Source organism: Pleurodeles waltl, chromosome 8 (genome assembly GCF_031143425.1).
Source record: "Pleurodeles waltl isolate 20211129_DDA chromosome 8, aPleWal1.hap1.20221129, whole genome shotgun sequence".
NCBI classification, from domain to species: Eukaryota; Metazoa; Chordata; class Amphibia; order Caudata; family Salamandridae; genus Pleurodeles; species Pleurodeles waltl.
In genome coordinates, this window is record NC_090447.1 from 1,308,990,227 (window position 1) to 1,309,006,927 (window position 16,701).

Genomic DNA, 16,701 nt, shown 5'->3' on the forward strand with positions numbered 1-16,701 from the left:
AGGCAAACAGAAAGAAGGAAACAAAGTGGAAAGAAGAAAAGAAAAACAAAAGAAGGCAAAAAGAATGAAAAGAGGAAAGAAACAAAAAAGAAAGAAAGAAAAATAAAGATGCAAGAAAGAAAGGAAAGATGATTAAAAAAGAAGCAAAGAAAAGTACAAAAGAAAGAAATAACGAAGGGAAAAAAGAAAGGCAAAAGTAAAGAAGGCAAGAAATAAAGATGGAAAAACAAAAGACAAAAGTAAAGAAGGAAATCAATTTGAAAGGTGGCAAAAAGAAAGAAAGAAAAGGAAAAATATGAAACAAGGTAAAAAGGAAAAAGAAGGAAAGAAAAAAGGCAAGTAGGCAAAAACAATGAAAGAAGGCAAACAGAAGGAAGAAAGAGTGAATGAAAGAAAAAGGAAAGAAATAAGGAAATAAGTAAGGAAAATGTAAGAAATAAAGAGAAAGAACGAAGGAAAGCAAAAAATAAAGAAAGGAAGAAAGGAAAAATATGGAAAGAAAAAGTAAGCAAGTAGACAAAGCAAGGTGGGAGAAAGAAGAGATAAAAGTAAAAGTAAAAAAAGAAAGGGAAAAAAAGATAATGAAAAAGGGAAACAAGAAGGAAAACAAATAATAAAGGAAAGAAAAAATGAAAAGGAGAAAGAAAGAAGGAGACAGGGTACACAGTATAAAATATTGGAAACTAAAACCAAAATTACACCCCACCTATGGTTAGATAAAACTGTTACAAGTGTGCTGCAAATGAAACATGATATTCAGGAACACAATACAGTATATGCTGTGAAATAGCAGCAGTCCACTTCAAAAGGAATTTATAACAGCAATGGAAGGAGACAGGGCGTGATAAATCTGGAATGTGCCCTGTGCTCACTTCAAATGAGTCCTACTAAAACATCAGGCAACACTGGCACTAAAGGGAACTTCTCAGTGGCGGCCTGTCCTTTAGGGCGGAGGGGCCAGGCCCCCCCCCCCCCACCTTTTGCCCCTCATGAAGAGTGTCTGTCAGGCTGAACAAAGGTCAGCCTGACAGACACTATCCTTGTTTGGCTCAGGCAGCCAGGAGTAGACATGGGCGATTTGCGCACACTCCTGGCTGCCTGAGCTGAACTTTGCTGGGCTGAGGAGGTCACAGCTCCCATGGGCGTGACCTACTCGGCTCAGCAAAGGTACCTCGAGGCTCTTCCCTGGGTGACGAGGAAAGCGTCACCAATTGACACTCTCCCTGGGCGCTTCAGGTTTAAGCCCTGAAGTGCCCAGGGCGAGTGTCAATCAGTGACACTTCGTCACAGAGTGGGGTGGGGTCAGCAGTCTCACTGACCCCATCCCACTCTGTGACGAGGCTGGGACTGCTGCCTTCCCTCATTGGCTGAGGGAAGGCAGCAGTCCCAACCCTCTTGGGACCTGGAGGCTGAAGGTAAGTGTGTGTGTGTGTGTGTATGTGTGCAACCTTTTAAAATGAATGTTTGGTGCGTGCATGCATGTTTGAATGGTATGAGTGTTGTTAATGGATGTGCGTGCGTGCATGTCTGTGTGTGAAAGAATGAGTGTGTGTGTGTGTGTATCCCGCCCGCCCGCCTCCCTCCTAAAGCTGCCGGCCACCACTGGAACTTCTTTGTGTATGAATGTTCTTGTGAAAGAGCAAAATACAGTCACCCAAAGTAAAGTTAACCAGAGGCTTTATTAGGCTGAACCATTGCCCCATGTTGTATGCTGTAGTAGGCAAAAGTAAAATTGGAATGACACAACAACAGACCCATGTATGAAGAGAGGTGGCTGAAAGCCCCTTTAAGTAAGTATATTATGCATATATTTTAGAAAAATCAAAATGTTTTGGCTAATGCCAGACTTAAAAAGGTGGTAGGATACTTGTAACCATGATAGAAATGGATCAAGCCATGGTCAAGGTGATACTCGTTTTGAACAGTGCAATCGTTTAGTTTAGCTGTAGTGAGATCTTGAAAAATGTGTCTGTAGGCCTGCCATTGCAGACTGCATGAAAAGGTGCATGCACCCTTTCACCACAGGTCACTGCACCCGGTCACTGTATGTCACCCCTATGGTAGGCCCTCCTAGCTCACAAGACAGGGTGCACGTAACTGTGTGTGAGGGCACCCATGCATGAACTTCATTTCCATTGCACTGGACTTTGTCAGTGTTGGGAAGCCATTTTACCTGTGTACTGGACACAGATCAAACATGTCGGAATCATACCCCAATATTGTTGCCAGCTCTGATCGTATGATTCCATTCACTTTGGGGGCACCTTAGAGGACCACCAGTATTGATCTAAACAGTCTTCTGGGGTTTTCCAGGCATCCTGTGCTGCTGCACCCTTCTGTCAGGTTCCTTCCCTCCTGCTGCTTGACCCCTGCTCAAGCAGGGGAAGGCAGAACAAAGGATTTCCTGTGGGAGAGAGAGAGGCAACACCCTCTCCTCTTGAAAATAGGTGTTACATGGTTTGGGAGGGGTAGCCTCCCCAAGCCACCGGTATGCTTTGAAGGGCAAATTTGGTGCCCTCCTTGCATAAACCGGTTTGCATCAGTCCAGGAACCCCTGGCCTGGCTTTGGCACAAAACTGGACAAAGGAAAGGGGAGTGACCTCTTGCTTGTCCATCACCACCCCAGGGGTGGTGCCCAGAGCTCCTCCAGGTGGCCACTTGATTCTGCCATCTTGAACCCAAGGTGGGCAGAGGCCCCTGGGAGCATCTCAGTGGCCTGGTCAGGCAGTTGACATCCCAGCCCCCTCCTGATAGATGGTCACCTTGCTAGGTGACCAATCCCCCTTCCTGCGCTATTTAGGGTCTGTCTTGGACTCCTCTGCAATGTTTACTTCATCTTCTGGTCACTGGAACTGCAACTGGACTCTTCAGGAATCGACAATCTGCAACTCCAGCGACGTCTCTGCTTTGCAACAATGCTTCTCTGGCTCTTTCCAGCAATTGCAACATTTCCCGGGCTGCGCATCCTTTTAGGCTGACGAGACTCCAGCCTGCACCAAGAAGTAAGAAGGAATCTACCTTGGAGTGAAGGACTCACTCCTCTGCATCTGCAGGCACCAACTGCAATGGGTCGGAAGTGGTCCCCTTGGTCCTCTCTGCTAGCTGTCCAACTTGGGAGACGGTAAGCCCTTGCCTCTCCTTGCAGGACCGTACCCATGTGCACCATGACTCTCGAAGCTACCAAGGCTTGTATGCTCCTGCTAAAAGGAATCTTCAGTCTCGTGTAGCCCCGGCCCCCAGCACTTCTTCCTGCCAAGCACAGTCTCCTCTCCGCTGCTCCAGCGAAGTGGGTCTCCTCTTCAGGTGTGCTGATTGGGTCTCACAACGACTTGCTGTGCCTGCTGCTAGTGAGTTGCCTATGGGGGCTGCATCCTCTTTAGTGACTATCCCAACTGCTGAGGGTCATCCCGGACTCTCCTCCTTAGGTCAATTCCCATGGGCCTTGCTGGTCCTCTTCAGATTTGCAACACTTCTTCATCTCTATTTGCCAAGGCTTGTTGGTGGTTTTCCTGCGCCACTGACCCACTGCAACCCAACAGCCGATGTGGGACACCATCTGCATCACTTCAGGCAGGGACTCCTCTTCATGTCCTGTACTGCACAGCTTTTCTTCTTTGTCCTCCGTCAACCTGGTCCTGCATCCACAGACGGATGGGTAGTGTCTCCTGCCACGACTGGACACTCGATCTCGAATTGGACTTGGTCCCCTTCCTTTACAGGTCCTCTTCAGCCAGAATCCACCTTTGGGTCCTTCTAGTCTGGTTTGTGTCTTGCACAATCCATTTTCTAAGTCCTCCTGCTAGTTTTGGGGAAAACCAGGTATTTACCGCTACCCTCCTGGTCACTGGAGGTCACTCTGGTACCCACCTCTTGAGGTTCCTCCAGCTCCCCTCTAACGATTCCACATCCTTGGGTGGGGGACTGTATTTCACATTTCACTTTCTTAGTATATGATATGGCCCTCCCCTAGGGCCCTCACTATTTTCTATTGCTTTTGCCAATGCCTTTTGCTTTTATGCTCCTTACTGTTTACTATTGTGTATATAATTAATGTGTTTACTTACCTCCCGTTTGGGGGACTGCCTATAAGTATTCTAGTATTTGTGTTACCATCATAAAGTACATTTATTTTTGTAACACTTCGGTTCTTCCATGTGTGAGAGTATTGTGTGGCTATAGTGGTATTGCATGAGCTTTGCATGTCTACTAGATAAGTCTTGGCTGCTCAATCACAGCTACCTCTAGAGAGCCCTGGCTTCCTAGACACTGCCTACACTTCACTAATAGGGGAGACCTGGTATAGGGTGATAACACCATAGGTGTCCACCACACACCAGGCCAGCTTCCTACAGAATTGTCTATAGGTCTAAAGAAAGGCCCCTGCCATGACACTGTGCCCACTGTTCACTGGATACAAGACTGGAACAGACACCAGATGATTTGAATACATGCACAACGAGGGCACAGCAGCACCTCCTCTGCAGAATGCTTTTGACATCTTCACTGGAGCAAAATCAGGCGTTAAACAACAGAAGTGCACAAGTGTCCAGACCTACTATGCATATAAAAATGTTATTTATGTCTGTGAATATCATAGGGTGCAAACAACATTGTAATAAAACTGTGTCTAACAAAGTTGATACTAACCTTATGGTGTTCTATGTAATCGAATTCAGGCAAGTTCACCAAGGATGACGACTCAGCAAACTTGTGGAAAAATATATTAAGACAATACATTAATCAAATGCATGCACTTAAAAAGACAACATGTTTTATTTTTTTTCCATACATGCTAGGTTTTTTTTTTTAACATTTGAATACAACGTGTTACTTACTAGAAATGAAGACTTTGTACAATAACCATTCCATCATTTAAAAAAAAGAAGGCGTAAAGCGTGTGGAACTATAACAATGCCCTTTTCCACTTGCACCTTCAGGAAACATCTATCTTAGCTGAAGAAGTACTGGTAATCTGTTCCCAGTAGATGACCTGCTAATGGCGCTTACCTCCTGAGAATACGGGAAGGTGTGTGGAAACGCATGTAGAAATGTTATTTCTGCTGGTTATGCTACCTGATGTGTAAATAAAGAAGCAAAAGCAAATGGTAAAGGTAAACTCAACTTAGCCCTTGCTGCAGTATCTAGCGTCCACGATCTTTGGGCCAGATTTAGAGACTGGTGGAGGGTGGTACTCCATCACAAACGTAACAGATTTCCCGTCCGTCGTATTACAATCCCATAATAGCCAATGGAGATCAAAATACAGCGGATGGGATAGCCGTCACATTTGTGATGGAGTAATCCATCCGCAACGCTATAAATGAGTCCTTTATGGCCATATTCAGCGTTTTGTGGAGGGGTACTCCGTCACAATGTGACGGATATCCTGTCGGACAAAATATAAATAACATAGGATTTAATGGGATTTATATTTCGTTGTAAGGGATATCTGTCACCATTGTCAGGCACTGATATAGATCATGGCGGTGTTACCGCCAATCCGTAATAGTGGCGGACCTGAAAAGACCATCAATTAGACGGTGCCCTGCCTGGCGTATTTCGATGTATTGCAGCTGAGCCGAAGACCACCACGAAGGAGTGCTCTTTCTAGCCGTCAGGCTAGTGTGTTCCCGTAGACCCCATTTAGATGTTACAGTCCTGCAGGCGGTGTACTGGTGGTGGATTTCTGAAGGGGGGGGGGCCGTTGCTGGACCCAATGGACATCGGACAATGGCACTTGCCATGGAAAAGAGATGAGTCACACACACAGTGTTCCTTAGCCATATGTGTCCCCTTGCACTAATCACCACACTACATACACACTTATATCCATTGCCATTCCACCACAACACAACACAAGCATGCCGGAAACACACATTGCCATACATCCATGACACAACATACATACATTGTTGACACTACACCCACACACGACACAACCACAACAATCAACACAACTACACACTCATCTACACAAACACGCACACTCAACCACAACTACACACCTCACAACGTCCACCACACAAAAAGACTCACCTGAATGTTACACGAAGCAACACAACACACACAACAGCATTGAACCCACATGCAAGTGGCACATATACAGAAACAATCACATCACCCACTCCAGCTTCCTCTACCTCAACCAGCCAATTGCATCACACACACACGTACACATACTGATTCACATACACAACTGGTATCACAACATCACAAGTACAGGCTGCTTTGCAATGTGCACACATGGGCATAGTCAACAGCTGTGACTGTAACGCCACTGTGGTGCCAGCATTCATTTAGCAATTAATATTGACAACACAATGACAGTTGTGTATGTGTGCGATATGTGTAATGTATCAGTGTGTCCCCATCCTTATCCCACACAAATGTGTTCCCTAAATATGCATGTCACAGCATTTCAAAAGGCTACTGGGACATGTATGTGACTGGAGTGGTCCAGTGACTATATCCGGTGACCACACAACGTACACAGCCAATGAGGGTTACCTACCTGTCAGTCCAGTGACAGGGAGGGGGGTGGGTCGTGTTTTCTCTATGGTCCAGTAGCAGCAGTGACAGAAAGTGTTGCCCAGTCATGTCCAGTCGAAAATGAAAGTGGAATGGGGAAAAGGGTAGGTTTTAACCTCATTTCCCCCCAATCCGCCAACTCATGTCTGGAGGTCAGATCGCCACAGCTGGCTTGGTGGTAAGGCACATCCCAATCTGTTTGGTGGTAAACATGGCTGGAGTCTTGCCGTCAGACCCAATTCTCAAGGCCGCCGACGAGGCGGCTGGAGATTCTTGGTGGAGTCTGTGGGACTCTGGCACTCTTTTGTCTATCGTCCTACCAACATCTAAATCGGGCAGGCAGCCTGCCAAGGCGGCAGATAGGTTTCCTGATGGAAAACCGGCAGCAGAACGTTACCTCTAAGTTCTAAATCAGGCCCTTAGTCTCCATACCTGCCACCCTACTAATGCAAGTGGTACGATGTTGCAGGAAAGTACCCTCTTTTTGGCATGTTACCCCCAATTTCTGCCTGATGTCAGTGTGTTTGACTGTGTCACTAGAGTCCTGCTAACCAGGACCTCAGTGCTTATGCTCTCTCGCCTCACAAATCTGTCACTGCATACTGGTAACCCAGTATTTCATCCCAAATTGGAATACTGGTGTCCCCTTATAAGTCCCTAGTATATGGTACCTAGGTAGGCAGGGCTTTGGGGTTCCAGGGGACCCCTATGGGCTGCAGCATTACTTTTGCCCCCCCATATGGAGCCCGTGCAAAAGCTTCTGCAGTACTACCATTGTAGCCTTTGTGAAATGGTGCATGCACCTTTTCACAGCCATTTTCACTGCACCAGGTCATTTATAAGTCCTATATGTCAGGCCTTCCAACCCTGAAGGCTGGATGCATAGTACCTGTGTGTGAGGGCAACCCTGCACTAGCAGAGGTGCCCCACGTCGCCCGGGACCATTTTTTCGGACTCTGTAAGTGCAGGACGCCGTTTTACGCGTGCACTCGACATAGGTCAATACCCATGTGCAGCTTCACAATGGGAACTCCGAATATTGCCATGTACGGTGTCTAACACCTGGGAATTGTACACCAATACTCATCCTAGTATTGGTTTTACAAATCCATGCACTCTGGGGGCTCCACAGTGGACCCCCAGTACTGCCATACCAGCCTTCTGAGGTTTTCCAGGCAGTCCCAGCTGCTGCCACCTCACAGACATGTTTCTGCCCTCCTGTTGCTTGAGCAGCTCAAACCCACGAAGGAGGAATAAAGCATTTCCTTTGGGAGAGGGGTGTTACACCCTCTCCCTTTGGAAATAGGCGTTACAGGCATGGGAGAGGTAGCCTCCCAGAGCCTCTGGATATGCTCTGAAGGGCACAGATGGTGCCCTCCTTGCATAATCCAGTCTACACCGGTTCAGGGACCCCCAGTCCCTGCTCTGGCACGAAATTGGACAAAAGAAATTGGAGTGACCACTCCCCTGTCCATCACCACCCCAGAGCTCCTCCAGAGTGTCCCTGTCTTTTGCCATCTTGGATTCCAAGGTGCTGGGGCACTCTGGGACCATCTGAGTGGCCAGTGCCAGCAGGTGACGTCACAGCCCTCCCCTGATAGGGGCTTACCTGTGTAGCTAGACAATCCCCCTATCAGGGCTATTTAGGGTCTCTCTCCTGGGTGATTCCTCAGATTCGGATTGCAAGACTCCAGAAGGAATCCTCTACTTTATCTTCTATTGACAGAACTGCATCTGGACCCTCCTGGAACTCTACAAACTGCAACAAAGAACCAAAGACGACTTCTGCAACATTTTATCTTCAGCTCCTGCCAGCAACTGCAATTGTTTCAGGTTGTGCATCCTCCGAGAACTGCCTGTCTTCAGCATGAATCAGAAGAACCAAAGGAATCTCCTGTGGAGTGACGGAGTCATTTCCCTGCTTCAGCAGGCACATCTCCGCAGCGACAACCAGTGGTGTGGGTCCCCTCTCCTGACGACGAGCGTGGATCCAGCAAAATGGGTGGTGGACTAAAGTGACCCTGATAGTTCCAAGGTCCAGCTGTCCAACTTTTGTGGAGGTAAGAGCTTGCCTCCCCACGAAAGACAGTACACGCAGGCACTGCGTGACTTGCAGTTGCCAAGACTTGTGTGCGACCTTCCAAGAAGTTCTTCGTGCATAGCGCAGCTTAGGCCCCCAGCTCTCCATCCTGCAATGCACAGCTTCCTGAGTGGTTCTCCGGTGGCGTGGAATCTCTTTGTGTTCTGCTCCGTTGGCCTCCATTTGCACCTTCTTTGTCCCGCGTGCTGTGAGACTCCTGTGCACGCTGCCTGGTCTTCTGAGGGCTCTCTGAGTTGCTGAGAGCCCCCTCTGTCTCAACCTTCTGGGTAGAGGCCACCAAGTCCCTCCTGGTCCCGGGCAGCGCCATTTTTAGTTAACTGCGAGCTTTGCGTGTGCCAAGGCTTGTTTGCAGAATCCAGTGATGCAAAACAGACTGCAATCATCCATCTGGCGTGGGACATCTTCTGCACCAACCAGGAGCCTGCATCTGTCTTCTTGAGTGCATAACGGACTTTGCCTTCTCACCAGTGGTTCTTTTTTTGCACCTTCATCCGGGTTAGCAGGGCTCCTGTTCTCCCCGGACTCTTCAGTGCTTCTTGGACTTGGTCCCCTTCTTCCACAGGTCTTCAGGTCCAGGAATCCATTGTTGGTGTTTTGCAGTCTCTTCTGGTTCTTGCATAATCTTCTATCACAACTTCTTGTGTGTTCTAGGAAACTTACTGTGATTTACTGGGCTCTGGGGTGGATTCTACTACTTATCTTTGGTGTTTTCTTACACTCCCAGTGCCCCTGTACACACCACAATTGCCTAAGTGGTAAACCGACTTTCGCATTCCACTATTTTAGTATATGGTTTGTGTTCCCCCTAGGCCCATTGCAACCTATTGTGATTTTCACTATTTGCACTGTTTTCGAACTGTTTTTACAGCTATTTCTGCATTCTAGTGTATATACTGTATATATTACTTACCTCCTAAGGGAGTATAGTCTCTAAGGTATTTTTGGCATTTTGTCACTAAAAATGAAGGACCCTTATTTTTGTAACACAGAGTATTTTCTTTCATGTTTGTAAGTACTGTGTGACTACAGTGGTATTGCATGAGCTTTGCATTTCTCCTAGATAAGCCTAGGCTGCTCAGCTACAGCTACCCCTAGACAGCCTGGCTTCTAGACACTGACTACATTTCACTAATAAGGGATAACTGGACCTGGTATAAGGTGTAAGTACCCAATACTATAGCTTTTGAATGCAGTACCATGTGACGTCAGAGGCAGCAGGCCCACAGAAGGAATGAAGCACCAAATATTACACCATCTGCATGCGTACCGTGCAACGTCAGACCCAGCAGCCCCGCCAAGGATTGAAGCATCAAATACTACAACTTTTGCAAGGTCAGAGACTGTCTGCAACAAACTGCAGCTCTCCATAGTGCCCTTAGCCAGACCCTCCAGGATATTACGGGATGGGATGGCAAGTTTTGAGGCAAAAAAAGCAACATTTGTGATTCCAAACTTCAAACTTTGCGGTATTTTTGCGACAGGCAGAACGTGCTTGTCACAAAAAAACACTTGTTCAAACCTGAAGGTTCTGACCAGTCACTTTCTGTGACCTGGCAGAAATTTCCAGCAGCACTGTACCGCGGAACAGGAGGGTATCTCATGCCAGAGGGTGCATTTCTAAATTTGAAAACGGCCCTCTGGCATGGACAGCCTCTATTCCTAAGGTACACAGGGCACCAGAGGGCAAATTGAGTGGCGGATACACTGGAGACTCAGGAGTGGCATGGCAATGGGGTGAGGAGATGGGGTCATCAGTGCCCTGGGGTTATTGGTGGGAGGGGGTTTACCACGGAAGAAAGGAGATGGGGAAGGGTGACTCCTCTTTTTTGTGGTAAACAAAGGATATGGCTTTACTGTCAGAGCTTCATAGAGAGATAAGGCGTGCAAACTTAATCTATAAACTGGCATGAAGTGAAATTGGTTGAAATTAAGTTGGTGCAGGCGCAGGAAGTAAACAGAGAGAAGGAGGACAAAAGTGGGAAGGAGGAATGTCTGTACACAGCATGAAATATAAGAAGGTTCTACATTTGCCGTTAATTAAGGTTCAGCCTCTGAGATAACTAGAAGGGCAAAGCTGCAAAGTTCTAGACCTCAAACTGTTTTAATAGTTAAACTCTGCCGGCTTTGCAAGATGCGACACACATTGCTAAAAGAAAAAGGGACCAAGGAGGGTCCTATGTTCCAGCATGAGTGTGTGACTCCTCTTTTCTGTGGTACACTGAGAGGATGTGGCGCTTCTGCCACAGCTGCAGACTATGGACCCGGGGAACCAGGTTGCAATCCCAGCGTCGGCTCTGCATGTGATTCTGGGCAAATGCAGATTCTAAGAGGTTAACTGTGTAGAGAATCATGATTTTATTAAAGATAACGAAATTAGCATTATGCATAACCTATTATTACCTACTTTTGAGTACCACCTTTAAAACCTCCAAAATAGAACACAACATGAAGTCATAATAAAATAGAACCATAACAATACATAAAAGCCCCATGCACTGCCTTCTCTTCCTCTTCTGCTTCCTCATCCCAATATTTCTCTAACACTTTTTGTTCTTAAAGTTCTCTTCGTATTCTCCTTGTCTATCTCTCTGCGACTCTGAAAGTTCAGACATAAAAAAATGTAAAATCTCCTTCCTACATAACTTCAAAACTGAAACCAGTACAATGCAATGTATATTCAAACATGTTAAAAATTCTCAATAATGTAGAAATGAATCCAATGTTCCAAAGTTTCTCATACCTTGCATTTGTAAGGTCCTTAATTGTTATTATCTTCATTACTGTACATATTAACAGACTTCTTCCCATGGATATTCCATCAACAAGAGAATGCCCTGCAGCAACTGCAGATCTATAGCAATTTACTTTTCTGTACTTCATACCTGTCCCATATAGATCTGCCAAAAAATCTGCAATCCTAATCCCACCCGCTTCCACAGTATTCAAATCCTTTTCCAGGCACCAACGTATCCAAATGTTCCATGCCCTCCTATTTCTTTTCTGTGCCTGGTGCCCCTGACTCATATAGTCATTCTGTAGCCTCTCCTGATAAATCTGTGAATCGTTTGGATTTCCGCAAATGCTCCAAACTAGTAGATTGAGCAATCCTGATTCCACTGGACTATGTTCCCTTCTGTTTATACCTTCAAAGGACCTCTGCAAGACTGAATCATTAATGGTTCGCCTATTACCAACTCCATCACTGATGGAAACCATGCTGGACTCACCCAAAATTGTGTTACTAACACTAATTAGCACCTCTGTCTTCTCACCTGCATCAAAACTCTCTGAATCATTGAGAATGGAGGAAATGCATATCCTTTTATCTTTCCAATTCAAACTGAATGCATCCACTGCTATTTTACCTGGATCCGGTCTCCAACTTATATATTTCAGTGACTAATTTCTCAACTGTGACGCAAACAAATCAACCTCCAATGGAACGCATCTCATCTGTATTTCATGAAATGATTCTGCATCAGTTTACAATCGCTGTAATCCAACAAGTGACATGAATTCCAGTCTGCCACTAGATTCTCCTTCCCTGGCAGATATTGTCCTCCCAGCTCTATCTTGTGCTCCAAACAAAACTCCCAAAATTCCATTGCTAATTCCGCAAGTCTTTTTGACCTGCTGCTTCCCAGCTTGTTTGTATAAGTCACAGCAGAAATAATGTCCATCTTCAATAAAACTGTGTGACCCTGAATCTGTTTCTTCAAACTGCTAACTCTCCTGCTTTAATTTCCAAACAATTGATATGATCTCTTCTCTCTTGTAGGCTTCACTTTCCTCCTGTTACCTGTGTGTTCAATCGAGCTCCCCAGCCTATGTTGCTCGCATCTGTTTCCAACACATAATCTAGGGATGATCCAAAAATTGCTCAGCCATTCAATGCTTGTAAATTCCCTAACCACCACTTCAGTTCTTGCTATGCATCTTGTGTTAATCTCTCTTTGCCCTCATACCATAAACCTCTGTTCAAACCAGACCTCTTCAGGCCTTGCAACTATCTGTAATTTAATGGACCTGGAAATATTGCCTGTACCGACGATGACAGAAGTCCAGTTACTCTCGCTAGTTCTCTCAAGCTCACTTCTTGCTTTTTCAATAATCCTTTTCCTTCTGTTCTTTTCAAAACTATCTTCTTATATGGTAACTCCAATTGTGTCTTTACCGTGTGTACTACAAATCCAATTATTCCATCCTTGGAGATGGCACATTAATCGATTTCTCCTGATTTAGTACAGATTCCAATCTCTCCAAGGTGTTTCAGGTCACATGAAAGCGATTTTTCAGAACTTGTACATCTTGATTCATCAACAAAATATTGTCTAAATATATTATCAGTCTTACTCGTCTCTCCCTGGGATAACCTGCTACAGTCTTAATACTTTTGAAATACACCAAAGTGCTGAGGAAAGACCAAACGGGAGACATTTGAACCAGAATAATTGCCCGTTCCATCTTAATTGCAGATACCATTGATTCTCCTGTGCAACTGGTATTGAAAAAATAGGCAACCTTCAAATCTACCTTTGCCATCCAATTCTGGTCTAGCAGAATATCTCTCAACATCCTGAAGTGTCTGTAGACTACGAAATGTTTTAAATCTCTCAAATTTATCACTGGACTCCAACATTTGTTCTTTTACTCCACCACAGGCAGAGTACTGATAAATGGTTTCTGATCTTCTTCTACCTCCACTATGGCTTCATTTGCCAACATTCCACACATTTCTTCCGTCACTATTCTTGTTATGTTCTATAGAAAACATGTCTCTTGTTTCTTTCATCTGAAGAGGTTCTGGTTGCACGTCTATTACACAACCTTTTACTGCTTCCAAAACACATGCTTTGTTTGTTATTAACTCCCATTTCTGAATGAAATGCTTTAGCCTCTTTTCTATCTTTTTCTGGATAAAACCAATATCGCTCTTCATACTCACATTGTCCTAAATGTGATCCAGCATGAGATCCCTGGGATCTTCCTCAAGTTGATCTGCTCCTACTACCTCTCCCTCTTTCAGGGTTGAAGATACTGAGTTAAGTATTTCCTGTGTATCCTCCTCTTTATTGTCCATAACTGTTTCCCTGTTCATATGCGGCTTGGTAATATGTACGGCTGAAAGACTGACCCCTTCTTCCATCCCTCTCATATAAATTACCTTCCCCAAAACCCTTTCACATAGAAGTATACACCATATCCAAGGCAGTGAAGATGTGAACATGCTTCACCAAGGATTTTACTAAGTTCTCCTCCAAAGATGAAGTCCTTTTGACTCCTCACTTGTCTAGTTTTTTGCAAAATATCCTAACTTAGGACTGATCCTTAACAGCACTGCCTTTACATCTTTCTGCAATAAGGCTTGCGTTACCAAGAAAAAAATATTCCACTCTGGCTCCAGCCCCACATTAAATTAATATCCAAATCTGTGTCATTGATGTATGATTCTTCTACCATATCAAAAATTCGTGCAGTTGGACCCAAGACATCAAATAACTTGTCTTCATCTACAGTCTCCTTTATCTTAGTTACTGGACGTGAACACTCCGCCCTCATTAAATATCTTTCACCCTTTTCCACTGGCACCCTTATCCAATGTTTTATATATTCTGCAACATGGGTCATCAGCCACCATTCAGAACTACATGGGTGCCTAATTTCAGATGGAATACACAAACTGTGGACTAACAAGTTCTTAACATCTTTCTTTATCTTCTTACTAGAACTCTCAATGCTTGAGAACTCATCCAAGTCATCATCATATCATAAATCTAGGACATATTTATCTAAATCAGCATCCATATCCTGCTCCGTCCATTTAGGCTAGGGCCAATCTCCGTTGCAGGGTGTAAGGAAATGCCTCCTTGGCATGGTTATCCCCTGACTTTTAGCCTTTTGTTAATGCCAGTTATGATTGAAAGTGTTCTGGGACCCTGCTAACCAGGCCACAGCACCAGTGTTCTTTCCCTAAACTGTACCTTTGTTCCCACAATGGGCACAACCCTGGCACACAGATAAGTCCTTTGTAAATGGTACTAAGGGCCCTGATGCCAGGGAAGGTCTCTAAGGGCTGCAGCATGTCTTATGCCACCCTGGGGACCCCTCACTCAGCACATGCACACTGCCTCACAGCTTGTGTGTGCTAGTGGGGAGGAAATGACTAAGTCGACATGGCACTCCCCTGAGTGCCATGCCCACCTCACACTGGCTGTTGCACAGGTAAGTCACCCCTCTAGCAGGCCTTACAGCCCTAAGGCAGGGTGCACTATACCACAGGTGAGGGCATATGTGAATGAGCACTATGCCCCTACAGTGTCTAAGCAAAACCTTAGACATTATAAGTGTAGGGTAGCCATAACGAGTATATGGTCTGGGAGTTTGTCAAACATGAACTCCACAGTTCCATAATGGCTACACTGAAATCTAGGAAGTTTGGTATCTAACTTCTCAGCACAATAAATGCACACTGATGCCAGTGTGGGATTTATTGTAAAATGCACCCAGAGGGCATCTTAGAGATGCCCCCTGAATACCAGTCCAACTATGCTGACCAGTTTCGGCCAGCCTGCCACAACCAGACGAGTTTCTGGCTACATGGGGAGAGTGCATTTGTCACTCTGTGGCCATGAACAAAGCCTGTACTGGGTAGAGGTGCTTCTCACCTCCCCCTGCAGGAACTGTAACACCTAGCGGTGAGCCTCAAAGGCTCATCCCTTTTGTTACAGCACCCTAGGGTATCCCAGCTAGTGGAGATGCCCGCCCCTCCAGCCACTCCCCCCACTTTTGGCAGCAAGGCAGGAGAGGATAATGAGAAAAACAAGGAGGAGTCACCCACCAGTCAGGACAGCCCCTAAGGTGTCCTGAGCTGAGGTGACCCCTGCCTTTAGAAATCCTCCATCTTGAGTTTGGAGGATTCCCCCAATAGGATCAGGGATGTGCCCCCTCCCCTCAGGGAGGAGGCACAAAGAGGGTGTAGCCACCCTCCAGGACAGTAGCCCTTGGCTACTACCCTCCTGACCTAGACATACCCCTAAATTGAGAATTTAGGGGCGACCCAGGAAATCAGATTCCTGCAACCTACATAAAGAAGAAGGACTGCTGACCTGAAAGCCCCTGAGACGACAACTGACTTGGCCCCAGCCCTACCGGCCTGTATCCAGACTCAAAGAAACTGCACAGCGACACATCCGACAGGGACCACCGACCTCTGAGGACTGCCCTGAAACCGAAGGACCAAGAAACTCACGAGAACAGTGGCACTGTTCACCAACAGCAACACCTTTGCAACAAAGAAGCAGCTTTTAAATAACTCACTCTTCCCACCTGAAGCGTGAGACTTCACACACTGCACCCAATGCCCCCTGCTCGAGCTTCAGAGGACCAACACTGTAGAGAGGACTCCCAGGCGACTGCGACCTCGTGAGTAACCTGAGACAACCCCCCAGTACCCCCACAGCGACGCCTGCAGAGAGGATCCAGAGGCTCCCCCTGACCGCGACTGCCAGGTAACAAGGAACCCGACGCATGGACCCAGCACTGCACCCGCAGCCCCCAGGACTGAGGGGAACCAAACTCCAGTGCAGGAGTGACCATGAGGCGGCCCTCTGCCTAGCCCAGTCGGTGGCTGGCCCGAGAAGCCCCCCTGTGCCCTGCCTGCATCGCCTAAGCAAACCCGACGCCAACTTTGCACACTGGACCCGGCCGCCCCTGTGCCGCTGAGGGTATGTTGTGTGTGCCTGTTTGTGTCCCCCCCAGTGCTCTACAAAACCCCCTGGTCTGCTCCCCGAGGATACGAGTACTTACCTGCCAACAGACCGGAACCGGAGCACCCCTGTTCTCCATAGGCGCCTATGTGTTTTGGGCCCTCCTTTGACCTCTGCACCTGATCGGCCCTGTGTTGCTGGTGTGGTGACTTTGGGGTTGCCTGGAACCCCTAACGGTGGGATGCCTATGCCCAGGGGACTTAACTTATAAGTGCTTTACTTACCTCAGAAACTTAACCATACTTACCTCCCCCAGGAACTGTTGATTTTTGCACCGTGTCCACTTTTAAAATAGCTTATTGCCAT

The 16,701-nt window shown here is 46.4% G+C and overlaps 1 protein-coding gene across 4 annotated transcripts in view; it reads right to left on the minus strand.

Moving 5' to 3' along the window:
- The window catches only part of PARP4 (poly(ADP-ribose) polymerase family member 4), a 1,744,976-nt gene that overhangs the window by 512,033 nt on the left and 1,216,242 nt on the right, over positions 1 to 16,701 (minus strand). For all 4 annotated transcript variants that reach the window (XM_069202293.1, XM_069202292.1, XM_069202291.1 and 1 more), the window contains one exon: positions 4,648 to 4,707. In XM_069202293.1, the coding sequence (XP_069058394.1) occupies positions 4,648 to 4,707 (60 nt within the window). The remainder of the gene's footprint in view (positions 1 to 4,647; positions 4,708 to 16,701) is intronic.